Raw genomic sequence first — 26675 nt, forward strand, 5'->3', positions numbered from 1 at the left:
CAGCACTGCCACTGTGCAACATAGTCACAAAAATTTTAAGGAGGGGACTCCAGTTTAGGGGTTTATATTTGAAAGTGTGAATTAAACCTTGTTTACTTTTTTTTTTTACTTTAATTTTTAAATATATTTTTGCAGTTGAAGTTTTTTAGCTGTAGTTAAATGTTTCGTAGTTGTGAAAATTAGAATGTGTTTTAAATAAAAAAAATTCTTTATCTGCGTTTTGAGTTATTCTCTTGTATATTAAGGCCTTTGAAATATTTCGTATTTGTAAGGCAAATATTACTCCATGCTATTGTTCCCATTTAAAAGCTGATATTCCCTTGTACTTTGCCTTATTTTAATTAGAAGGTATTCGTTCTCTCTCGTCAACATGTATTTGCACTCTGCCTATTAATACTAAAGCATGCATAAGCATGGAACTACACTGTCTATTGCACCTTTCACACATGCATCCTCAGTCATGCTGGTGACAGTTCCAGCCCTAGCATAGGTTACAGAATGTGAAGGATGAGGAGGGGGTGGGAGAGGAGATGGTCAGAGGTTTGAATTGCAAATCTGCTGCCGTCTGTTGGAGTCCAAGCCTTAGCAGGCCCTTCCTCGTCTTTATTCATGTGTTAATGAGGAGTCAGTGCAGGGGCAGATAGACAGATCGACCAGGGGCCTGGAGGGTGTGAGGGGAGTGTGAGGTGTGGGTGGGGACACAGGCGGGAAAATCCGGGAGTACTCTGATGGCGGAGGCTGCAGTGGCCATTCTGAAAGAAAATGAAGACATGATGATTATGATTGCAGTCTTTTGTCCCTGCTGCAATGAGAAGTATCCAGACGAGTGAAAACAGCCACGGGGCGAGCTCAGAGGTGTGGGTGGGATTTTTATGGCCATAAGTTTCATGGTTATAGAGTGAGTTATCCAGTAATGATCACACCATCGCTGCTTGTCATGTCACATTTGCTAAGCTGTGTTGAGGTTCATGTACAGCTGTTATGCATAGTGCGCCACATTTCTGTGGAACAAAGACGGATTTTACTTGCTTCTGTTTAAAGAACAGTCACAGCAGTGACCATGACGCCTTCAGTTCAGTACTGAGTAAACCTGAATCTTTTTTTTCACATGCATTATTCCTAAAACTTCAAATCATATCTTCTCTGCTTTACATGTTAAAGGAAGCCAACTGATGGCTCAAATGTGCATCTTCTGCAAGATCTTTTTGAAAGGGCCTATTTGAAGTAAAAAAAAAAAAGACTAATCTAATTATCATGCTGCAGTTCTTTTCTTCCTCTTTCTCTTCTTTTTCTTTTTCATTATCCAATACCAGGCTTTACATACCAGTTTTAATAACAATTTTATTGCTGTGCTCAAAATATGATTGAGTTAAAACATATGTAATTATCAGATATCTGAACTGGATTATTCTTAATTAGCTTACAATTTCATTCTATGAAAGAAGATTGGTAACCCGATCGGCCTGCTATCATGCTCCACCTTCAACACACAGTATATCCACCCAATTTTTAGTCATGTTCTCCTTTCAGGTTAGATGAGAAATAGGAATCATCACTTTCTTCCACTAATATCTGGCTGTGGATGGGCAGCAGTTGTTAACGTTATGCTACCAGGCAGCAGCAAATCGAGCAGCCAAGGTCACACACGATCAGATGACAATGACCAACACAACGGATTAGCTATAGAAAGAGTGGGGGTAGAGATTAGGGGTGAATTGATGACGGTTGGCTGGCCGACTGGCTTTCAGGTCTGGGAGATCTAGGGTCTGTTTCAATAAGGGACATAAAGAGCAGAAATTAACATGTACCATGATACCAAGCAGGGCGAATCCTCTTAGAGATTACATCCATAACATGTTACGCCTATGGAACTGTATGGAAAGGGAAGACAAAGACACAAGCAAATTATAATTTTTTATTTTATTTTTATTTTTTATTTTTATTTTTTTTGCCTTAGCAGATTGCAGAGCATCCTACTGTGTCTGATTCTATTGTATTCTTTTTTGTTTGGTTCCTTTATGCTTACAAGCATAGCTGATGTAGATGTAGTCATTTTTCAACTTTATCTTTTTTGAGACAAATGTTTTGACTGGAAAAAGCTGACTTCTTCAGGATTATTGCCTTCTTAATGTCACTATTGCGTTCTTCATTAGGGGAATAACCACCAACAGCAGTGTTCCTGCAACATCTGTGTTGTGCTATACATAGACATACATTGGCAAAAGCACACAAACACATGCATGCACACTTAAGGACACACATGCACACACACGTGTGCGCACACACCCTCCATCTGTCTTTTCTCCCTCCTGCTGCCATCAGAATGGATCTGTCTGCAAAACAATGTGGGATGCGTCACACAAATGCATATCATATGCTTCATTTTCCCGTAAACACGAGGTAGATACCTGTGCATTTTCATGGCTATTAAAACACTAATACAGTGCCCTGCATTGTGCACAGTCTAAGAACACCTTTAAAACCCGTGAAGTACTCGTGCACCACCAGCTACCTAAACCTAAACTAGACTAGGATTGAAAATGGTGATGACAATGGTAACTGAGAGCTAAGGTTGTAAACTGTATATAAAAGAAGGGCCACCTTTTGTTTGATCAAATGGTGACACCTACTGGCTTCCAATCAACATTGCAAGAAAATGGCTTCTTTGGGCACCATTATTTCCTTTTATTCTTATGAGTTCTAAAATAGCTGTTTTAGAACTCTTACTCATCATTTATACTATGAGTAATAGTGGTTCAGCTTTTTATGCTAGAATATTCAAACAGAGGAAGTTTTTTTTTTAGTTTCTAAAAAAGTAGCAGTATCACAATGTAGAAATATTCCAGACCCGCATTCTGAATTTTCCATCCAGCTATCCATTTTGTTCTCCTTATCCTGGAGAGTAAATTTCCCCCAAAATGTCAGCACTGAAAAGTCTATCTTCAAGATAACACATTTACTCCTAAGACTATTTATTCCTACAGGAGACATAAACCTTTTAAAGTCAGTTACAAATATATAGTTTCCCTTTTACACTAGGGCACCACAGCTTTAATCAAACTAGAACCACACATTAATTAAATAAATAAAAAATAATAATCAGCAGTTTTTGCTCATCTCTGATTCTCTGTTGCTACATTGCTGGGTTCAAACCAAATGAGAGTTTTTATTGTTTAGACTATTTGGAATTTTCTTATATAAAATGTTGTCAGTTCTCTTATCATTTACTGTGATTGGGAGTTCTCAAAGTCTACATACTTAGATGCACAGAAAAAAATCAAACAAATCAGCACTTTGGTATTAAGTCATTTCAGAGTGGTACTTCAGGAGAATAACCCTGCACTGCATCTGTGTAGTGCGTGTGAATATTAGATTAAAGTGCTTGTCTGGATGCATGTGTGACTGGGTGAATGAGGTTTGTAGTGTTAAGTCTTTTGAGTGGTCAATGAGAGCAGAAAAGTGCCATATAAGTACCAGCCCAACTGCCATATTTGTACTTGTAGTTTCCTTGTTCTTTTTTCCTTCCCCTCATCCCCCAGTTGCGGCAGATGGTTGCATCCATGTGGAGTTTTAATTTTGTGGCTGGTTGTTGTATGCGTTTGCAGTGTATCTGATGATGAAGAAAAATGGCTACGGTATCTCTTATCTTTTCATCTGATTTGATGATTACAGAAACGTCTCAAACAAAAATTAGCCTTTAACGAGGAATCAGATTGTTAAAATATAAATGTGTTATGTACAGACAAAACTATACATGCCACATTCACAGCAAAAAACAAACAAAACAGAATGCATTGACACAAGCAATTTTATTTGAAAAAAGTGAACTGTACAGGACGTAAAAAAAAGAAGAAAAAGAAAAAAGAAAATAAATGAAATCAGTCCCAATCATTTCTTGACATGCTGACAAAGCAGCTTCCTGTACAGCATTCGACAGAGGACAAATAAAAACATATTACATCACTGAAACCATTGTTATCAGTTATCAAACCTAAACCAGTAGGCATACTCTTGGTCTCGAAACACACACAATAAAAGTGGCATTTCTTCACGTATAGGTCTTCAATGTTACAATTCATGATTCAGGTTTTTTTGTTTTTTTTTGCTGACTAAACCACGCCCCCTGTTGGACCACAGTGGGACTGTCACATGGCTCCTTCCTTCATGAACTCTAGATCTGTACAGCTTATCCCAAACTAGAAAATGCAAATCGAACATCTATTTAAGAATATCCCAGTAAGGACAATTTTCAGAAGCATTTCTGTTTAACTGAATTCTGATTTGACTTTCATCCATTCAGTTATAAGAATTTTTTTTTTTTTTTAAACATCCACAATGGAAGTCTCTTCCCCAGGGTTCTCAGCATTTGGTTGAAACGATTGCATAGCTCTGAGAGTTTGCAATAGCCCTCTCAGGCCCTTCAAATGTTAAAGCAAAAACATAACACTGGATAGTCAAGCAAAATGTAACCCCAAAGAAATAAACTTTGTTCAGTCATTTTTAGCTGTATTGCTGCAACACAAATTCAAACATACAAGCAGTAGACGCTTTTCTTTAGATGTACTACAAACGTGGCACTATTAATTCATCTTTAAAGATTTTCCACAGACACAAAATATCTGCACTGAATGTTATATTTCCTGACTTTGACACATTTTTGTATGGAAGTTATCGAATCGCTACTAAAGCAACTTTTTAGTTGGCGTAACATTTTCTGGATCAATGCAGCAAACATTTCTTTCAGCAAATTTGCAAAATGGAGCCAAATTCAAACTAAAGCATGTTCCTTAATGTTTACATCTTAACTGAGACATTGATTTAAAATGTAAACGCTACATTTTTCTTGTCTTTTGTAATGCTGTTTTAGCTCATTTTGGTGCACAGGACAGAAAATATGAGAAGGCTAAGTCAAACAGGCAACGCGGGGAGCTTGCCTTGACCTCTTAATGTTTTTAACCACTCACAAAACCCTCATATTGAAGTTGCTGCATAACTTGTGTGAATGTTTCATTTCTGGTACATTTATTAATGCATGCCTGATACATTTTTAATGGGATTCAGTGGGACTGCATGATACATATTTCATGAGATTTTATGAGCAGGGTTCCCTCGGAATGAGCACTGACAGATTCTCTTCAGTTTCATGAAGCAATGTACATAATGTTTTGATATCCTTTGATCATAATGAATAAATAAGACAAAAAAATAAAATAGACATGAAACTTTAATGACATACAAAAATGAAGAAACGCAAACACACTTGCCAGCAGACAAACACTCACTCATTCTTACAGACTAAACATCTACATGAGCTATGCAAGTTTGGCTACAGTGTGAGACAGCAGTTGAGTATCCGTGTTTTACAGGAGCAAAGCCAAATTCTGCACCTCGGTTTGGCACAGTGTAAATGTTGTACCAGAAGAACTGGTCACCCTTCTGCTCCATCTTCTGTTCCGCTTAGATTATCTTCTCTCCCTTTTCATTTGAATATTTCAGCAGTAAGTGAGGAAGTCCACAAAGGGGAACGGAAGAAACTCTGTACCTCCTTTTAAATCCACAGTGAGTGCAACACATTGCCAGCGAGACCCTTTCCGTGTTCCTCTTGCTCACTGCACATACTCTTTTAGCTGCCTCTTCTTTCACTCTCACCTTTTTCAGTGTCCAAACTGAGCACTCCCACACCATCCTTTGCAATGCAAAACAAGGCCATACCACTATGAGCGGTAAACTGAAGCACCTGCCCTGTAGGTTGTCTGGGCAGGTGCTATAGCTCGCTGTGACGCACAGGAGGCTCTAGCTTGTGTGATAGGGCGGTGAGGACCTTGTCAAACTTCTCGTAACGCTCCGATTGGCTGCCCTCAGAGCCACGGCTGCCCCACAGCAGACGCATCTGAAACTCAGTCTGGAAGATGTCATGTATTTCAGCTCGTTCCTGAATTCCTGGAGGGGAGAGGAAGTAACTTAATAAGTTACACTGTAATAATGGTGGAAAAGAGGTAAACAGAAATAGAAAAAAAAACATCTAACAAACTTTACTGTTGCAAACTTAAATATCTAACCCAACCACATCAACAAGAAACTGTGAATAAAAATATAAACTGCACATATAAATAAAATCACAAATAAAATAAAATGTGAAAATTTAATTACATAAAACATGGATGGAAAAATTGTATTGAGAAGCACAACTCAATTTTTTTTAAATTTCCACCCATTCCCCACCGTTTATGACCAGTTAATACCAAATGACAGACTTTGCAAACATGTGAGCCAGTTCTTTTTGCTAGTGAAGACTGTGAGACAAGGCTGAGAGCTCTGAAAACTGGCGCTTTGAGAACCGATAACTTCCGTTGCCCATGCTGCTGAATTTTCCACGCTTAATGATCATTCCACGCATTGCAGTAAGTCTACAGGGAAATCAACATAAATGTACCCAGCGCTTAATAAAAAGAAGTACAACTCCCAAACCCTAACCTGTAAAATGGATTAGAGACGGATTTGGGCCATAAAATGTTTTAGCTGAACTAAGTTTCACAGCATGAAATAAGCATCTCCACTCTGGTCTGTAGAACTGTTGATGAAAGGAGCAAGCTGAGGTCACAGTGATCAATAGCAGAATAACGGAAAACAGAACTGAACTGATAGCTATTGACAGATTGTTCGATAATGCAGTAACTGATTCAAACTGAGAACCAGTGGAGGGATATTAAGAGGTCAATACAGTCTGCATGGTAGTAACCACACACGATTATTACATCACAGGGATGCTGTGACACTGAACACACATTTATAGCAACGCATCGAGATGTAACAACATGTCAAGCTGGCAACAACCAACTGATTACTGACAGGAAACAAGGGCTACGGCATATATCTATTACGCCACTGGGCTATAGCACCAACAAATTTGCCACATAAGTCTTAAAAATCCTACAAAAATCAACTACAGCACAAACACAAAGGAAAGGTCCACTGTGAGTGACTGCAATTAACTTAACCCACTAGTCAAAACTTACATCCTGCAGTAAAAGCTACAATGTCATTAGTTTTGCAGAAACCTGAAAATAAATAAAATATTGGACTGGATCTAGGTTCCTCTTACCCTGTAATTTCGTCTCTGCATTGGTTCTGTAGAGCTCCCCGTGATGTGCAATGGTGCGAGCTGCCTCTAGGTGGTACATGACTACATCTACTCCCACCTCTGCACTCTCCCAGGGTTCCAGTACATCCCCAAGAGCCATACCACGCTCCAGTAAAGACAGGACGGGAATGATGTGAGGGAAGGTGGTGTTGGACAGAGCACTGGATTCTGAAAGCACGGAATAGTTTTACTTTAGCGCTGTTGATGAATTTTTGTACAACACCAACCAGCCACAGAAATCTCACCTTTGCCGTCATTTATATTCTTCATGAAAGGCTTGAGTTTCTTCTCGTATAGAATAGCTCCCTCTGTATGTCTTTGGCGTAAGGTTACCCATGTCTGCTCCAGACGGGATATCTGAGGGAGTGAAAGACACAAAATTAGAATGCGTTTGGCGCTAGCCTTCACGGATTTTCCACGCTAACGACGATGGCTTCTGACTCTTTTACCTGCGGGAGCTCCAGGGCTCTCATCACAGCAGCAAAACCAAACATGTTGCCCAGGCTGCTTTTCAACTCTGCTGCTAATTGGATGGTCTTATGGAGCAGGGCCGCCCTCTCCTCCGTGCTTCCTGTACAGCCAAGCAGGTCCACAGCCATCATGATAGACATGGTGTAGAACCTGAGAAACAAAGTGACGCAATTTATTTGTTTAACACTTATTTCAGAGGCAAGTCAAGGTCTATTAAAGGCATCCTGAATTCACATCACTCTAGTGAAGTGAGTTGGAATAATCTGAAGGAGCCTTTTAAAAGAAGAAGAAGAAATGTATTATTTAAAGTACTCTAAATAATTTTACAAAAACTTTAGAATGGGACTTAAAGTTGAGCAAAAGGGAGCTGTAATGCGTAGTGTGATGCTTCACATTTTGCTTTATAACAAGTTTGACTGCATTCCCATGCTGTTCCATGAAATAAATATTTATTATGGAAGCAGAGGAACAAGGGGAGTGCAGCAGAAAATCAGAGTAATTGAATTTATTTTACAGAATACGAATAAGAATGGAACCAAAAAGATAATCAATAGCTGGATTAATGAAAGGGTTACTCAGTGATGCATAAAGGAAGATGTTAGAAAAAAAAAAAAGCATCTGCACCTCTCCAGTAGGTCAAGTCTCAGTTTGTGTCCATGTGGTAGTGTCAATAACTCAAGCCCTGAGGACACTCCCATCATTCTTTGCATTTCTGGGGTTACACCTAATATTCTAGCAACCTGCCAAATAAAGGAGAAGAAAGTGTGATCACGGTTTTATGCTTATATTCCTGTTGGGCTACATGCATGTTTATTTTGGTACATAAATCTTTGGCAGTAATATGCATCTCAGTATGCATTTATGTTTAACTTATAAGTTTAAGCTTGCTGTGTTAGCTGCGTGTATTTATTTCTGTGTTTTCTTCGTACCGTGCAGTCCACCATGGTAATATGTTTAGCTGCAGCCCTTGCATCCACCTCAGCCAGCAGCTCTTTGACTCTCTTCAATACAGACATCTCCAGAGGCTTATTCTCAGCCGGCATAAGGCAAGACTCATACCTGCACAAGAACAATTACACCACATTAGAAAATACCAAGGCAGCACAGGAAACGGGCACTAGCGAGGATACCAGGAGAGGCCCAACTTGTTTAAAAAGGATTGAGAGGATATGACTTTAAATTGATTACGGGGCTCACGCCGGTATCTCAGTTTGTAACCTAATAGAATTTAGTGCCTTCAATAGCAAAAACGGTCCCTGAGTGAGCACAAACATAGAGCATGGGGGCTGTGCAATTTTATGCTCATCATCTGCTGACATAATCTGCTGACACCAATACATGTACTCATAATATTGACCATCCTCATTAGCAATCTGAGTATACTGTTGTAATATCAGCTGGTACATGGGATGTGATGTGTCCAAAACAACCGCAGCTTTTTCCTGCCATTTTTCCCCAGTATTGCTCACACCAATTTAGCAAATCTCCCCCTGCACCAGAATTTCACAGGGGAACACAAGGATATCCAGAGGTAGTGCCAACTCGGTGCATCCTGCCATTTTCATTTTACAAGCTTCATCTGCTGTGTCCTCTTAAGGCACCGCAAGCCCAATAAAATACAGTATCTGCTGCGTCTATGACCAGAGCAAAAAGCCTAGCCTCGGGCTGTTTCCCCACAGGATTATCAGTTGCTTACTCAAGCCTGTTTTCCACTCCGTTCATTCATGGCTTTACTGCAGAGCCTGTCAAAACTTCCTCACTCACTCATATTTTCGCACTCTATGACTAAATGTCAGCAGGTGTATTGCCCTTTGAGCAGAATATTCTTCAACATTCCCTAACTGTATCCTGACCACACGATAGGCTGGCTATTCACCCTGCTTGTTACTTGTAACACATAAGCTGGTTTTCTTTGATATCCTTTCATGTAACAGCTGCCTTCTGGCTAGGTCTAAAACATTTCAGTTGTTGATATATCTGTCAGGCCAAATTTTAAATCTAGCCATATAACACAACATATAACAAACCGAGAAAAAATATCACATTTTTTGTGCCTACTCTTCGTCCTATGGCCATAATTCATTAAGAATTATGAAAAACTAAAAACCGAATCATAGTCATGACTTTTCCTCTCAAAACAGGCAATAATATAAGACAAATCATAAAACTCACAAATGCATTTTAGTATGGAGTATGTCCTCGTCATATAATATACAATATGGAAACACCATGAAATACAAATCCGGAAGGCTGGCTTTATGTTTCGTACCTGGATGGCTTAAACGAGGAAGATGTCTCCACTTGTGGGGCGCTGAACACCCCCTCTCCTTCCTCTCTTGCTCCCTCCACTGTCCCCTCCTCCACTCTCAATCGCTCTACGTAGCTTTTAGTTGGTGGTTTGGGGGGCCCAGAGGGACAAGGTCTGAGGTCACAGTAGCTCCCTGCTGTTTCTGAAGAATGTGATTGGTAGTTGGGATGATGGGCTGGTGAGGAGTGTGCTGAGTGAGAGGTACGTGGGGGAAATTCTGGAGGGTTGTCACTGGCTGAGGGGCTGACTTGGGGGTCGCTGGAGCGACGCATCACAGGGGAGGGAGGGACAACAGCCAGGACCCGCCCACCTGAGTGGGCTCTCTGCCTGGTGACTAAAGAGAAAGAGACAGAGCAAAAAGGAACCTTAAAAACTCCGCTGAGTGAGTTAGGGAACATGATTATGTTTTATTTATGCGCCTGAGTCTGTGACTGCCTGGTTACTTACTAGCACTATACGCTGGAGACAATGGGGTTTCCCCGACAGGTGACAAGGGGCAACGATACTCCTGAATCTGGTCCATGCTCATTGCACAATTCCGCATTGCGTCTTTATGGTGGTGAATCGTCGACGGGCTGCAAACACAGCATTTTTAAAGAGATGTTAAAAATCTTTGGTTGCTAAGGTAATATAGGGAACCTCATAAAGCAGTGCAGCTCAGATTCAGATGACAGGAGTGGTGTGGTTAAGGATGTACGGATTTATTCTTGGTGAGAGAAAAGGGAGACGTTTTAGTCGTCATGATAAATAGATGTGTTATTTTCTGAGCAAAAATCAAGTTTGTGACTTAAGCAGGAGCAAAGACGTGGAGTACAGTTTAATCTCTTCTAAACTGGTGAAAAAAAATAGTTAAATAACGTTTAAGATTCACAATCGCCATTCATATCCAATTAAAACCGTTATCAGCAGTAACGCCCACTTTCAAAGCCAGTTATTTTATCCAATGTGCCTTACATCCATTTCATACAAATAAGGTCAACATGTTTTTACACTGTACACAACAACGTATTTGTCTGCTCCTCCTTGGTAGATTCAATTTCAAGTTTCAAACACCCTTTGTCGCTGAAACTTGACTGATCCAGTGCAGGACTGAATAAGACAGTACGCAGCTTCACTCTGAGGACTGATTACTAGGGAGGTGCTAATGGTGTCAGTGAAGTGAGGGGTGGGGGGCTTCAGGAATGTGAAAGGTAAGTGCTCTAACTCTGTGCTCAAAAACAACACCAGTGCCACAAACAAACACACACACACACACACACACAACCTGCAGTTGGGCACAGGTTCCGGCTCTGGTTCTGGTGTTGCCACTGGTGTCTCAACTGGACTTGGACTGTCTGAGTCACTAATTGTGTATATAACATAAAGCAACAATGACGTTACAAGACTGCAGAACATCATCAGGATTTTATTATCATCTGTCCAGCAGGGGGTGTTTGCGGGTTGAACAGCATCTCCGCTTAAACACCGACCTGACTCCCGGATCACTCAGCTCACCTGTGAGGTATGATCTTTTCAGTTGTCAGCCCATCGGTCATAGTGACACTCCTCCTCTTGATGTACGCTCCCCTCTGACTGGACGGTGAGTAGGCAGAGCCTTGCTTGCTGTTGGAGAGGGCAAAAGTGGCTTCTAGGTAGCGCAGAGGGAGAGTTCTGCTTACTGGACAGTAGATGTGGACGCCACTGGACTGGGAGACCGGTTTGCGTTGACCGACGTAAAACCGCACAAGCTCTTGTACTGAGTCGAAACTATCAGACGCCAACATGTACTGCACCTGGAGAGGAGGAAATAAGAAATTGTGTCACGCACAAAAGCCAACTATCCCTCTAAAACTCAGTGTATACACCTTTAAAAGTACAGTGCGTAGAAGAAGCTGGTAAGTGCTTCAAAAGAAGAAGAAGACCTCAATAAGCGGTGTAGCAATTAAAGCTTGGAAACAAAAACTAACTGAGGCACAGCTGGTCAACAAGGCACACCTGTGCCAAATTAGCCTCCACATGTAATTATCTCAGTCATTAGAGGCAGCAAGAGAAAATAAGCCTTTCTAATGGATGGATTTGGCATGCACATAAACACAAATAAAACTACAAAAACACCATTCAGATTAATATTGCAGGTACAACACGACTGTTTGCATGCAGGTTTGATGGTGCTCTTAGTTGAGCTGAAAATGGGAGGAAGGCGCCAAATCGGTAAAGACAGAGGACACGTTCACAGGTCATACAAGGGTGAAACTTGAAGATGGATGCACGGATTCCATTCTGATGCCATCACTGGTACTGTGCATGCTGACTCAGTGGAAAACTCACTGAGGCATCTAAGTGTAACAGAGCCATTGTTAATGTTATTAGTTACGCCTGTGCTTCTCCTGCTACCATCATCAAGGGACTTCATGCAACTTAAAAGACCAGTGGTAGCTTTTTGTGGTTGTCTGATCTTCGACGACTAAACAAAAAGACATTTAAAGTACAATCCAACAAAATAAACAGGGATTAGATGATTTTTCAAGCAGTGCCGATTGTTAAGCCCCTAAAAGAAGAATATGTACCTTGGTCTCACTGGATTTCACCAGGACTTTACTAATCTTGAAGTGTAGCACCTCATTATCCCACCGACAGGTCAGAACATAGTCACCCACGTTGAGCAGAGAATCGCGCACAAGGAAGTCTCCATTGCGCAAAACCAGAGTCTCTGATACCTATAGATGGAGAAAAAAAAAAAATACAGAAAGGATGGTTTTAAGCTTGAAAGCAAGACAGTTCACTGATCTGAGCTACAGCTTGTGTGTGAACGTTTAGTTTCTGACACTCTGGTTGTTGAACAATTGAATTTAGAGGATTGTGATTATTTATAACAAAGCCTTAGGACAGTTTGTGCTCCTGAAAATAAAACAACTATCTGTCTAGCTGCCAAACTTGTCTGCCGTGCTGCTAAGGAAAGTTTGATTTCGCCATGAAGGATAAAATAATTGATTTTCTTAAGATGCATTTCAGAGTTCAGCACTATTTGTAAAAAAGAAAAAGAAAAAAAGAGAGAAAGTTATTCTTAAATTTTATTGACAAAACAAGCAATCCAGAAGCATTGTTAGTGTTAGTGAAACACCTCTGGGCTGTACATCTTGCTGTTACCAAACACTGCAGATGGTTTCTGTGAGAAGAAATCACAAATATTGATCTAGTAGCCACACAGCAAGGAAAAAAAAAAATTTCAAACTCAGCAGTTTTCCCTTTACAGCAGCCTTCAAGGAGGGAGAGAAAGCAGAATGTGCAAAGCTTTAAATTCATTCAATAAAAGAAATCAAGGCACAGAATATGAAAGGCAACACAGTCCAGGGTTAGCAGTGTCAGATACCAGCAGGAGGCAGTATAAACACAGGTCAAAGGCTCAACAGAAGGGCACAATATTCTTTCTCTACCATTTTCAAACATACCAACAGTATAGATTTAAAAGGATATTAACAAATATGTCTAAAAGGAAAGCCACATTGAGCAATAAACTAGAATATAACAAAAGGAAGATGATCAAGGAGGAGGATCTATGAAAGCTAATGTACAGTAACCATCCACAGGGTGCCTGAGATCTATCCACTAGGCATTGTTTTGTAAGCAGGGGGCTGGGGTTTCCCCAAGTTTACACTGGGGTAAATCCATGAATAAATGAATATTTTATGTAAATCAAAGAGGAAAGACTCACAGATGGTTGATTTGAATCTGTGTTTCTGTGCGTGTGTGTGTGTGTGTGTGTGTGTGTGTGTGTGTGTGTGTGTGTGTGTGTGTGTGTGTGTGTGTGTGTGCATAAAAAAGAGACAGAGGTTGATCAAGAGACAGGTCGTCTATGAAATACTCTCCACATGTGCATGCAGTGCATCAGAGTCTGTGGCTGTGTGTCTCTTTGTATCTATGTTTTAGTCACCAGCTGTGAAATTCAATTGCGTACATCAGCAACACGCGCAGCTGTCTGTTTGGCAGAGATTCCCTCCTCCTCAATGCTAAAGCAATTTCTACTGAGCTGTGACAGATGATGGGATTCATTAATCAGTGTCACTCTGTGTGTAAAGCATTTAAACTGGGCTTTCAAAGCCAGAACTTTGGCCAAGTAATCGCTCAACTAACACTACTGGATGACAACCCACTTCAACCCACAACAAAAAACACAACAAAAAAAAAAACACTCCAATCGCTTCACTGAAATTCTGAATGAATTGGTAGTGAGGGAGGTGGGGGGAATACAAACCATGGCAGCATTAGATCATTAACTTAAAAAAAAAGAAGAAAGATTCATACTACGCATCCAAGAGGCTGTGGCATAAAGCCTGAATCAAAACTTTTTCAATCATATCATAGAGGGTTTCTTGATAACTCCATTCGTAAACAGGGTAGTCAAAACAGCTTTGGTGTGATCGAAGCGAGTCAGTTTACAAGCTGCAGCTAATCTTTGAGGCATCTTTGCTCTGATTCTGTCCCTGATAAAAGCACAAAAACAGAAGGTAAGCTAAAGTTAGAACACTAATTTGTAACACAACAGTTAAAGCAGGTTCTGCAGTTGAGAGTGTTAGTTATCACAAACAGTGAGACTGTGTGCAGGTACTGCATCAGAAGTTGTGGATTAACGTGGATTAAAATTTCTTTCCTTTTTTTAAACTTTTGATTGGGTGGACAAAACACACAATGGGATTTCCAAATTAAAAGTTCAAAAATGCACAAGTGAAATTTGCAAATTGCTCGGTTAGTACAAAACCCCAAAAGCAAAAGGTCTTCAAAGTGCAGCCAGTGATGCTGCAGTGATGGCTCTTGGTAGGATTTTATGCAGCCTGCAAGTTTTATTCATTTGCAGCTTGAGACATACTATGATGCCGTAAACAGAGCAAGACCAGGGGGAAATAAGTTGTTAATATAATGTTCCTAATAAAATATACAGCCCATAACAGCGATCCATCTAAAGGTTAAAAAAGTAATAAACCAGAATAAAGGAAAACTTGCATAACCTTCCAACATAAAAACCAACAAAAACCTTCAATAAAGACTTTTGATTTGTGCATTTTCCCCTGTGCGTTCCCCACAGAGGAAAATGCACACCTTCATAAACTGGCAATCAGTTTAGTCAATTTTCAACTGCATGGATTGACAATGAAAAGTAGGCAACCCCTGACATGTATGAGTCATTCTTTTAGTTACATTTATGTACCAGTACATTATCATGCATATATTCGGGACTTTCAGTGTTGCAAGTATAAAGATTCTACATTGTGCTTCATGAAGTTTATACCTCTCTGGGTATGTGTCCATGGTACCAGCCATGGCTCCTGATGTCAGCAGGGCTCAGTTTCAGCTCCTCCTCTAGTTCTTTGCGGAGTTTCTCAGGAGGAGACTCCAGCAGGTACTTCTCCTTAGAGAACTGTATGAGCAAAAACAAGAGAAGAAAACCAGACATCAGTTAGGGGTGAACTTGTAGCTTGTACAGTGTACTTGCATGGAAAAAAAAAAAGATAAGAGGAAAAGTCTATACATGTCTTATTTGGCAAAACCCCACAGAGATTAAGATTTATTTACAAAGGAGATTTGAGTTCATGAATATATATATATTTAAATTTGAAAACAAGTAACTGTATAATCTAAATAGTATGATAATGTAATATGGATGTACGGTTAAACAAAGCATCTTTTCCATAAATACGCAGACATGCACAAAAACACACACTTGGTGTTACAGAAGGCAACACTGCAGGGAAGCATCACTGTGTGCTGCCTCCCACACAAACATGCACGCACACACACACACACACACACACACAGAGCAGAAACAATCCGATCGACCCTGACCTGATTACTAAGAGGAAGAAATCATCATGAGCGAGCTCTTATTATTCTTATGTATTATAGAGACGTTGCTTTAGTCTGTGCAGCCTGAAGTGCAGCCACTCAGGAAGTAATTTGTGTTTCTGCAATATTACAAAAAACCCACACATTAAAACAAATGCGTTACACAAACAAATGGAACATGATTCACATTTCAAAGTCACGTATTTCTTTACAGTAAATGACAAGTGTTTGATTACGTTAATTTTTATCCACATAACATAAAAAATTACTCCTCATTTGAAACTAAATCATGAAAATGCTACGTGCTAAAGTACTCTACTATTTGCTTAGGTGAGGAAGAAAAAACAAGGGAAATCCCACACTGGGATGCGTGGGTAATGTGAAGACACCATAAGAAATGATGATTGTCGAAAGATTGAGGTCAGACAAGCGACCAGAGATGATTAAAACAGAGGATGCACATGCACAAATGTGTGTGCACAACGCTTGCACAAATTTGCACAAAGGAAAACCACACAGGAGTAAACACAGTAAAAAGGAAATCATCTTGCCTCTGCCAATATGAAGAGAAATGAGACTAGAGACCAAAATAAACAGTAAACAGCCTTGTCACTAAGGCTAGCCTGTCGTTCCACCTAATATTTTCCCTCAGTCAGCCTCTCTTCTGTTCGGGTTCAGTGTTTTTCATCTACTTTCTCTCAATTACTCTTTTTCCCTCTTGCCCACAGTTCCTCTGTTCATTCCCCACAGTCATAAAGTTTCAGCAAGACTGTTGTCTGACTGTTGTGTGCGACAGGGAAGCAGGCAGAGACAGCAAGAGTGTGCAAGTGAGGATGGGAAACTGATGATCTCTGTGTGAAGAGTGGGTTGACTGTGTGTGTGAGATACAAAGAGCCAAAGATTCAATCTTATCGTCTCCAGGTCACTGCAAGATGAAATTATTAACTTCCTCCAGTCCCCACTCCTCTCTCCATTTTTTTTTTGCCTTGCTTCTCCAATCCTCCAGGGAAGATGGAGGAATATCACCATGGAGCCTCACTCTCTCAGATTAGATCCGAGGTGTGTATGTGTTTTTGTGTTTATGTGTGTGTGAAGGGGAGAAGAGGCCAATAAAAGAGCAGAGGGGTCAAGTGTGCAGTTATTGCTTTTCCTTGTCTCCGTGGAAACCCATGAGAGGCCTGCCACTGAACTGATGCTCAGCAATGGATGTCGTGTGTGTGTGTGTGTTGTGTGTTTATATATATGGGGTTATGAGCGAAATTGAAATGTCAAGAGGGCTCTGTTTATGATACAGTTCATGGAAGAGACTCACATTAGAGGGACACATTGACAGAGAGACCAAAGAATGGACAGACAATAAACAGCATTAGATGAGGGACGCAGACACACAAAAACATTGGCTTTACTGTATTCTAATATACCAAAAACACACGCACTTATCTAAATCATGACATACATGTAGTGCAGTAGAAATTCTCTTTGCCGTGTTTGGACACCTCCTTTGTTCTTAGAGCTTTTCTAGCTTTTTAAAGCCACTTTTTAAGAGTTGTCGCTGCCATCAAATTCATAATGTGCTAATATCTTTCATAAACAGTTTTTTCCATACACAGTACATCAGTCAAAAATGGTGCCGAAGGAAAAAAAACAAATAACACAAATACAAATATAAGCAGTGCTCTTTTACTTGAATTTGCTGTTGGTTTAGCAGCTTCACAAAAAGTACATGAACAGATTTCCTTTGAAGGATGTGTACATACTGAGCATGAATTCCTCAACATAACATATCATATAGGACAACAACAACAACAAAAAACTAAACAAAAACAGACTAGTTGCATTATGAGCCAACAGGCAGACAGACAGGAGGAGAACAGAAGCCACCACACAGCAGGAACAGTCAGAAACAGACAGACAAAACAAGTAGCATACATAAAGACAAGACATCAGACATTCAAACAGGCACAGAGGCAGACAGACAGACAACAGAAACTCATTAATGTAGACAGCGAGGCAGACTTGCAGGGAGACAGGTAGCCCATTAGGGGATGAGAGAGTTTGGGCAATTTAGCAGCTGATGCAGGACTTTGCTTCCCCAGGGGGTTAGGAGAGGGAGAAGGATTGGTGTGTGTGTGTGTGTGTGTGTGTGTGTGTGTGTGTGTGTGTGTGTGTGTGTGTGTGTGTGTGTGTGTGTGTGTGTGTGTGAGTGCATGTGCACGCACAATTCCAATGTGTGTAATTGTGCATTCATCCATGTGAATGCGCAATCACACACATGTGTGTATGTGTGCATAGAGTAAATGTGAGTTCTTGGGTGGTGCTTTTAATGGTTGGGGTTCTGTTCTTGAAGGAGGCCGAGTTGACGAGAAAGTAACTCGGGCTTTAAAAAAAGATAAAAGCACAGTTAGGATAAGGAGGGTTTCATGGAAGTGGTGTATAGCTTGAACATGACTAGGGGGAGAGTCAGGAAACAGGCGATAGGGCTTAAGGTTTTATGTGTGAAAATGAGGTGCAGATAACAACACAGTGCAATCCATCACCTAATTTACACCAACATGCACTTGAGCCACTGCTCCTCACAGCAGGCCAATTAGACGGTTTCATCTCATGACATCACCGCACTCTCCCAGAGTAAAAATTGACACCGCTATCACTCAGCATCAGTGGGAGAGAAAAAAAAGAACCACCCAAAAGAAAAATGAAAGAGATGATAATGGGGAGAAATGTTAAATATATGCACATATTTATACATATATTATGCATGCACACTATTTTTGTTGTTTGTGTGTTTGGTTCTATTCTGCCTGTTAATACAAAACTGGATAGTTCCTGCGTTTATTATTTTTGCTTTCAAAGATCATTTTCCAGTTTGTGTCCAGTGTCCAAAATATAAACAACTCTACAAGTGGAAGTGTGGGTATGGTGATGTCAGGTCGAAAATATAAAGCCACAGGTATTTACAATGCAAAACACAGTGGGGTAGAGCGTTAACTCAGGCACAAACCAGCGTGTCGCTGTTTGTGCTTGAAATCGCTTCTTTGCTAATTTTTGCTGAAGGAGCACAATGCCAAGTACCTCGAGCAATTTGAAGTGATACATGTACAAACAAACAACACCAGAAACGAAGCCATCAGAGAGAAATGAAACGGAAAATGTTTGGTGACAACTATAAAAAAAAAAAACCTTCAGGGAAATAAAAATAAAGTCCCTGGAATTTAGCAGCGTGGATGTAAGGCGGGAAAAAACCAAACAGAAGGACCAAATTCCAACAGGCACAACCACCGACAAAGGGATGAATGCACTCTAAACAGACTGCAGCACTTGGATCTGAGCTCATGTCAGAATAAACCTCCTTTCTTTTTCAGCAAGTGTCCTGGCCTCTCACCCCACCGTCATGGTAACACTCTGAGCTGTGGTGGCACTGGCGGTTTTAGCAGAAGGGGTGGGATCCCACCTCATCTGCACACACCAACTCTGAGGTCAGGGGTCCAATTCCAGAAGAACCTTTTTATTCCTTGATCCGCTTTCTTTTCCTCCTCCTCACTGCTTCCCTTCAGCCACATCTCCTCTCACTGGAGCCGATAGAGACCCAGTTCATCGTATAAGTAGCCGTCAATCCTCCTATCTCCGATTACACACCCCCACCCACTCTGCCATATACACATTGTAGGGGTTTATGTGTGCATACGTGGCCAATATCACCCCACTCCAGCCAGCTGTAATCCCTCTGTGCCCTCCAGCCTGATCTCCACTGTTATATTCACACTGGTTCTCATGGGTGTAGTAGTCTCTAAGTCGCATGTAAAATGATATGAGCATTAGAGGGGAAGGGCAGGTAACACAAGCCTTCTTTATTTTTTCTGAGCAAGGTACGAGCAGCGTTGAATCAAAGCTAATTCAACTGCTTTTGCAATGATGCAATAAAGACGGCTCAAAAGTGGATCTGATAACCTCGTTTGCCAGTTAGAAAGTGAAAAAGAAGCATGGTCTGTGTGATGTGTAGCGGTTTGCTCAAATGTTTTAACCACATTATCTACAACGCACGTTAAACTGCTCTAATCACTCTCTGACAATGCAGTCAGAGAGGATTGTGCGTTAATTAGAGGAATACTCTATTGTCTGGTGACTAATTAAATATCTGCTCAAGTCAAAAAATTAAAAAACAAAAATGCAATGATAAAAAATATATAATTACCTTTTTTGAGCTGACCTTGATTCAACCAGAGCCCAAACCTCTGTAACATTTAACAGGAATGAACCTTCTTAACATTTTTTGGCAGTGTGCCTGGGATTTTGTCAGACTAACAGCCTTTACAATTCATCTTTCTCTTATAAGCAAGCTCACATGCCATTCTCATGAAAGAGTCAGACACCAACAAAAAGAAAAACAGAAGAAAGAAAAGAGGTTTGCTTGTAGTTTCCCCATTTCAGTTTAACACAGTAAGTTTTCTTATTATGTTAAATAATAAGTGCTGTAGCTTGCTTGGCTGAGCAGGCAACCCCCATACTACAGGAGAGACCTGGGTTCAAGTCTGCCAAAGACCATTTCTATCATGTTATTTGCCCCAAATCTATACCTGCTGTCCTGTCAACTCTGTGAACTATCATGTTGAATAAAGGCTAAAATCCTAGGATACAGCCTTTTCTTGAACAGTGGCCTGAAACTTGACCTGAAGTTGTCTATATGAGGTCCTTTAGCTAGGCATGGATGATGTTTTACTTCAGGAGAAAGGTTCAAAGTTAATCTAAGGAACTTGGAAAGAAAAGCGTCTGGACTTCTTTAAGTTGCTTGAAGACGTTTAACCTCTCATCCGAGAAGCCTCTTCAGTTCTCGGGTCAGATATTGAAGAGTCCCAGATTTAAGTCCTAGGGGAGTGTATCCCCAAGAGGGTCATGAACCCCCTGTTGATCTTCTACCCAATCACATGAGCCAAGGTGTGAAAACAGGTGTAGGTCACAATCAGCCAAGATTTTGGGTGAACTCATTGTGAAACCTAGCCCCACCATATCATGTGATTTCGTGAGGTCAAATGGTGGGGATGTGAGTGGGTGTTAAGGCGTCTGGGAAAGGATCTCAAAACTGGATTATAGATGGCAGACAGTTGATGTAGTAAACCAACCCCTCTGTTCAAAGATGGTTGTTCACAGTTGACATAGATGGCTTCTTTCACTCCTCTTTCAAACCATCTGACTTCTCTGAACAAAATGTGAACATTGGCATCCTCGAAAGAGTGACCTTTATCCTTTACATGCAGATGGGCAGCCAAATCTTGTCCCATGGAGGTGGCTCTTCTATGTTGTGCCATGCGTTTATGAAGTGTTTGTTTGGTCTCTCCAATGTAGAGGTCTGGGCATTCCTCGCTACACTGTACAGCATACACCATGTTGCTAAGTTTGTGTCTTCCGCAATAAAACAACAAAATCAAATAATGGAGGGAATAATGGAGAAATATTAAAACTGGAATTGACCTAAATCAGTTTGGCCCATCCCAGCTTGGCCTGAGAATCAAACTTGGCAGTTTGTGTGCCCCCCCCCCCCCCAAAAAAAAAAAAAAAAAAAAAAAGAATTAAAACCCCCACTGAGATAAAAACAGAAATTTTGATACCTCATGTGGTAGGACAATATCAGAGAAACAACTAGTCTCTCAGACATAGAGAGTGATGCCTAGTATGCAGCCAGAGAAAGGAAGAGAGAGTATGAGAGTGATAACAGTGACCTTCTATTGTCATTAGGAATGAATGTCTCTTGTACGCACTCAAACACACACAAAACGCTCTCCTTTGGAGGCGCTGGATGCTGATATACTGTCCCACAGAAATCTACACACACACACACACACACACACATATATAAAGCACTGATTGGAGCTGTCAGTCAGTATGGTGTCGGCGCAGAGACCCCCTGTATTGAGTGACAGCTGGTGGACAGGATATGACATACAAATACACTACCACTGAGACTGTAGGAAGCACAGTGCCACTGCGCTGCACGGCTCCACTTTCACAAAACTACGCTTGCCTTATGCTGCAATAGCTCTGATTTTTTTTACTTTTTCGGGACTTCTCGGGTTATTGCCTCCTTTTTTTTCTTATCCCAGTCTATCTATAACTCAATTTCAAGTCCCTTTTTTTCCCCAGGCATGAAGTGGTAGTGGCAAAACAAACCTATAGGGAAGAGGTAGTTGGTGCAGTTGCTCCTCAGTTTTTTATTTTTATTTTTAATCCATCTAAGAGGACTCTGAAAGTTCAGTCACTGCTAAATTTCCCAGTTGGCTGGCTCACTGGCCAGGCTACTGCTGTAGCAGTCCTCAATATTAATTTGCGACTCCTCCCATGAGTTTGCTGTTTCTTGCTTGACAACTACACCATAGTGGACTGCAGTTGGCATCAGTAGTACTTTTTCTACTCTGGAGATTCAATTCAATACAAGTTTATTTATATAGTGGCAAATCACAACACCAGTCACCTCACGGTGAGCCAGTGGCTTCAACTAGAATCTGCAGTAGGTGGAGAGTTGATTCATGTGGGGCTACATGGAGATGACCCATCTTTCATAGCAGAACAAGAACTACCATCGCCACAAATGAATGCAAGACCAGGGAGCTGGAGACTCACTTAAGAAGCAGCTCATTGCATTACTCAGTTGTTTATTGCCACAAAGAAAATAGCAAATAATATCAGCACTAAGAGAATTTAAATTTGCAAGAAACAGTGAAAAAAATAAAATAATGTGCATAGAGTTTGGAGCATAAGTCTGTACATCCTCCACCAAATCAGAGGAAAACACAGTGGTCTCCAAGTATGGCAGAAAGAACCGCAGAGATAAAAGACCCTAATCCACCTCTTAAGTCTGCCATCATTAGCCACAGATGAAAAAGAGGATTTATCAAGTTTAATGGAGTGAAAGGAAGGAAGTTAGCAGAAAGTTAGCTGGCTAGTTTTCATCTAAAGATGATAAACCATATTCTGACTCCAAGACTTTAAAAATAAAACAAAATGTACAGCTCTGCTATCACTTTGGACACAAATGAAGACCAACAACTAAACAGCGGTAATCTTTTAGGATTATTGAAGTTGGGCTAGCTGGCATATAGTATGCTACCTGGTGGCTAGCTACAGAGCTATTAAACACATTAGCAGGGCAAACATGGAGGATGAGCGCCAACTCAAATGCAATCATATGACCTGAAAAATATGCTGAAAACGGACCATACTTGGGTCAAGAGAACATCTGAAATGATTTATCCACAACATTAATATAGTACTGTGTGGTCTGGATTACTTGCTAAGGAAAATTCCTCATCCTCAGCTTCATGTACCCATTTAAACCTTTTAAACCTTAGTTACCCTCAGAGTGATTCTCTTCTGAAGCATTTTAATATTTGGTGTCTGGCAAACCATGGGCCCATGGGCTGTAGGTACATTGTGATGATTTAAAAACTGAGCTTAAAAATGCAATGCACATAAACAGTGCTAAAGAGCCAGAGCGGCCTACAATGACTACTGTTCATTTAGGGGCTTGTTTTCTAATAAATTTTTTAAAAGATACAAAGCGTTACAACATGTTAAAAAGTCAGCAGCATTAACCCTTTAAGACCTACCATAGAACCAAGTCCGCCAGAGCTTATATTATATTTTTACATGCTGTGGAGCCATTTTTGGGAGCATTTCAAGTTGATATACATCAATACAACCATTATAGCCTAAATTTTAATAATATGTCTGCATTAAGTGCATAGTAATTACATAAATTGCAAAAAAGTGCAATAAACTACAAAAAAATTGAAAATCTTCTTTTTGTTTTTTTAACATATATTTCTAGTTAGAGAAATTTAAGAGGCTTATCCCTCAAAACTGTAAATACAAAAAAGTTGCACAAAATAGTTTCCCACCACAGGAAATTTATTTTGAGTGTCTTCATAGTTTTATTTTTGAAATACACCAATTTTTATATACTGCAGGAAAAACTAAAATAAATATTATAGTGCAAATTTGCAAAAACACAGCATATGCATCAAAATAAACTATTTTCAGCAGTGCAATATGAGTCCTAAGCATCCCAGAAACGACACAGAAAGTCGTAAAGTCAAACATAACTTTTAAAAACACCAGTATAAGCTCATGAGGCCCTGATGGTTAAAAAACTACATTTCCGCAAAAATGACGTCACTTCCGGTTCCGGGCAGGTAATGACAGACATGCGATAGTTCGTGCCTGTTGTCGTTGTCATTTACTGTAGAAAACATGGACGACGCGACAGGTCCCCAAAAATGAAGCCAAAACGTCTCTATCACCCCCTGGTGTCTGGCTGCAGTATAGGTCATAAACCCCGCCTCCTCCATGTTAGCAGATGGGACTGGGGTCAGACTAAAATAAATTAATTCTCCTTAGATAATTTTTTTCCAAAGATTCTTTCTTTTGTTTTCAATAGTTCTCATCACGCTGATTGATGTTCAAGGGGTCTCCTTTCCCATAAGTTTGATTCTAATTCCTGCCGCGGTGATGTTAAATTGGGGTGAATCGTCATCATAAGAGCTTTGACTGACAGCTGCAGTCACGGAGAAACTTGCGTATCTCTGTTCGCGAATAGCAGATAGAGCGTAGGCTCTGAGAGGAGGACCAGCGTTTACGCTACGAAAACACGACCGAGTGTTTTAACCTGACAGCCTGAGATGTTCTTCAGTAAACTGGACTACCCGACAGAAGGACCCGAGGCCCCGCTGCACTTTTTCGGTAAGTTAAATGTGTTTGTAAGCTAATCCGTAACTACCGTCCATAGCTAGCTCCTGAGACCTAGCTAGCTAAAATGAGCCCTCGGCTGTCAGGGTTCGTTTAGCTAATCTGTGCAGGTGAATGAATTTACTGAAGAAATCAAGAGAAACGCCCCGGGCTGCTCAGTCACTAATTACTGTTACTGTACTTTTATTACAAGTATTATATTATACTGTAAAAGCAACAGGCTGCACCCTGCTTCAGCTCCTGTGCAGAGCTGAATATTAAATATGTGCAAACAACAGCATGTTTTCAGTCTCTTGCCACATCTGTAAAGACAGAAACAATTTTTTTAAAAGCTTGTACTTCAGTAACTCCTCATTAATCAGGAACTATGGATTAAAGTACTGTAGTGTACTGTAATACTGTACTGAAAAAATGTAAGAGAAGAACTTCAGATCCTGAGTGTGTGAGGACAGAAGAATCAGCTTTATTTCAATATTGAGGGATAAAATTTATTTAAAATGTATTTATTTATATCCGAGTTTGATGGTTCTGTTGTCTTTGTGATTACAGGAGCTGCCCTCAAATTCAGACCTCAGCCCCATCGAGTGACAGCAGACAGATCATCCAACATGTTCATATGTTAACTGTAAAATGAACTGATGAAAACAGTACAAAGGTTAAAGTACCACACGTGCTGTAGTGAAAGCTGCAGCTGTTTTATTGATAAAGTTAAACAAAAACGACAAAAAACAAAAGGATTAATCACTCATGTTACTGTGTCACTATATATCAGCATTAACAGGACCTCAGTTTGGTGTTTCACAAAGCTGCTGATCTCAGACCTGCACAGCTTCCGTTTTAAACACTTGATGTACTCAGCTGCATGAAGAGCATATGAGATTTTGTCTAACACAATTAAATAAAACCTGATGAAGGTCAAAGGTTGTCACTTGTATGTTGAACTACAAACTTGTCATCTGGAATTCTTTCACAGTTTTTTGCAGATAGTGTGTTATTTACCATAAAGTGATTCAGAGTTATTCATACCAGAGTAACCAGAGAGGATCACATATTTTTAAATATATAACTTTCTACAGGACTGAATATAATATCTTTATGTAAAAGTCCGGAGCCTCTGGGGAGTATCAGAGTATTTATAACATTACACAAAACAAAGGTCTCCATCACAGTGTTCATGAAATGCTGGGTTTATCCATCTCCTGGGGCGGGCCTATGGAGGAGTGCTGAAGATTTCCCTGTGAGGGAGCTGCTGGTGAAGATCATGAGTCCTGCTTGATCACTGCCATGAGCTTCAGTCTTCCTGGTGTTTCTTAAATGATGCCTCTTACAGCGGGTTAACAGAACTTCTGGCACAGGACAGCTGTGATGAAAGAAAGGGAAGAAGTTTCTCCAAACCTCTGGACCCAGGAAACCCAGCTTAGTCCTGATGGTCTCCCTCACTAGTTTATCTCCAGGGTAAATGTAGCTGTTGATATAATATGGACTCTATTATTAAATGAAAAGAACAAATTAGACTACACTACTGAAACCTCATGCTGTTGTTTTTAAAGTCTCCATGTTACCAGGCTGTAGAGATTTAAACAGTTTTAGATCCATTACACTCACAGTCTTATGTTAAAATCTCAAAGGACAGCATTATATTTTTGATATTAACAGCAGTGTTGGGTAAGTTACTTTAAAATAGTAACTTAGTTACATTACTAGTTACTTCTATCAAAAGTAACTCAGTTACTTCAAGTTACTCGTTACTTTCAAAGTAACTAGTTACTAGGGAAAGTAACTTTGGTTTTACTCAGAATTCTCTTGTTAATGTGTTGCTTCCATAACTTTGCCAGTCTTCTAGCTTGCTTACTTGCCACAAGTGCACTGTGCCACCTACCAATAGAAAGGAAAAGATAATGTGCATATTTCCACGAGAGAAATCCCACGCCTGGACCATCATTGACTGCTGCCATGATTCTAGCCTACGTCACAGCGTCATGTGCGCCTTTTACATCCAACACAAAAACTGCAGTCGTGGTGCTTTGATTGTACTGAGAACTCGGAAATTCTGCCTTCTGAATAGGAAGATGTAGGTAACACCAGACTGCAGATGAGCTGCATACAGGGCTGGACTGGGACAGAAAATTGGCCCGGGCATTTTGACTAGAGACCGGCCCGCCATTATAGGAAAAATCATAAAGCCTTTGAATGAAAACAAAC

The 26675-nt window shown here is 40.4% G+C and overlaps 1 protein-coding gene across 3 annotated transcripts in view; it reads right to left on the reverse strand.

Annotated features, from left to right (window-relative positions):
* Positions 1 to 3790: 3790 nt before the first annotated feature.
* Positions 3791 to 26675, reverse strand: part of sh2d3ca (SH2 domain containing 3Ca) — a 61123-nt gene continuing 38238 nt past the window's right edge. For 2 of the 3 annotated variants that reach the window (XM_085166770.1, XM_085166773.1), the window contains 12 exons: positions 15184 to 15312; positions 12467 to 12616; positions 11415 to 11692; positions 11185 to 11262; positions 10368 to 10495; positions 9882 to 10254; positions 8542 to 8671; positions 8237 to 8352; positions 7591 to 7762; positions 7387 to 7498; positions 7103 to 7309; positions 3791 to 5940 (listed from right to left, as the gene is read on the reverse strand). In XM_085166770.1, coding sequence (XP_085022896.1) covers positions 5765 to 5940; positions 7103 to 7309; positions 7387 to 7498; positions 7591 to 7762; positions 8237 to 8352; positions 8542 to 8671; positions 9882 to 10254; positions 10368 to 10495; positions 11185 to 11262; positions 11415 to 11692; positions 12467 to 12616; positions 15184 to 15312 — 2049 coding nt within the window. In that variant the 3' untranslated portion in view covers positions 3791 to 5764. The remainder of the gene's footprint in view (positions 5941 to 7102; positions 7310 to 7386; positions 7499 to 7590; positions 7763 to 8236; positions 8353 to 8541; positions 8672 to 9881; positions 10255 to 10367; positions 10496 to 11184; positions 11263 to 11414; positions 11693 to 12466; positions 12617 to 15183; positions 15313 to 26675) is intronic. The other variant, XM_085166771.1, reaches the window with a different exon arrangement.

This window comes from Neolamprologus multifasciatus, chromosome 7, assembly GCF_963576455.1.
Source record: "Neolamprologus multifasciatus chromosome 7, fNeoMul1.2, whole genome shotgun sequence".
Taxonomy (NCBI): domain Eukaryota; kingdom Metazoa; phylum Chordata; class Actinopteri; order Cichliformes; family Cichlidae; genus Neolamprologus; species Neolamprologus multifasciatus.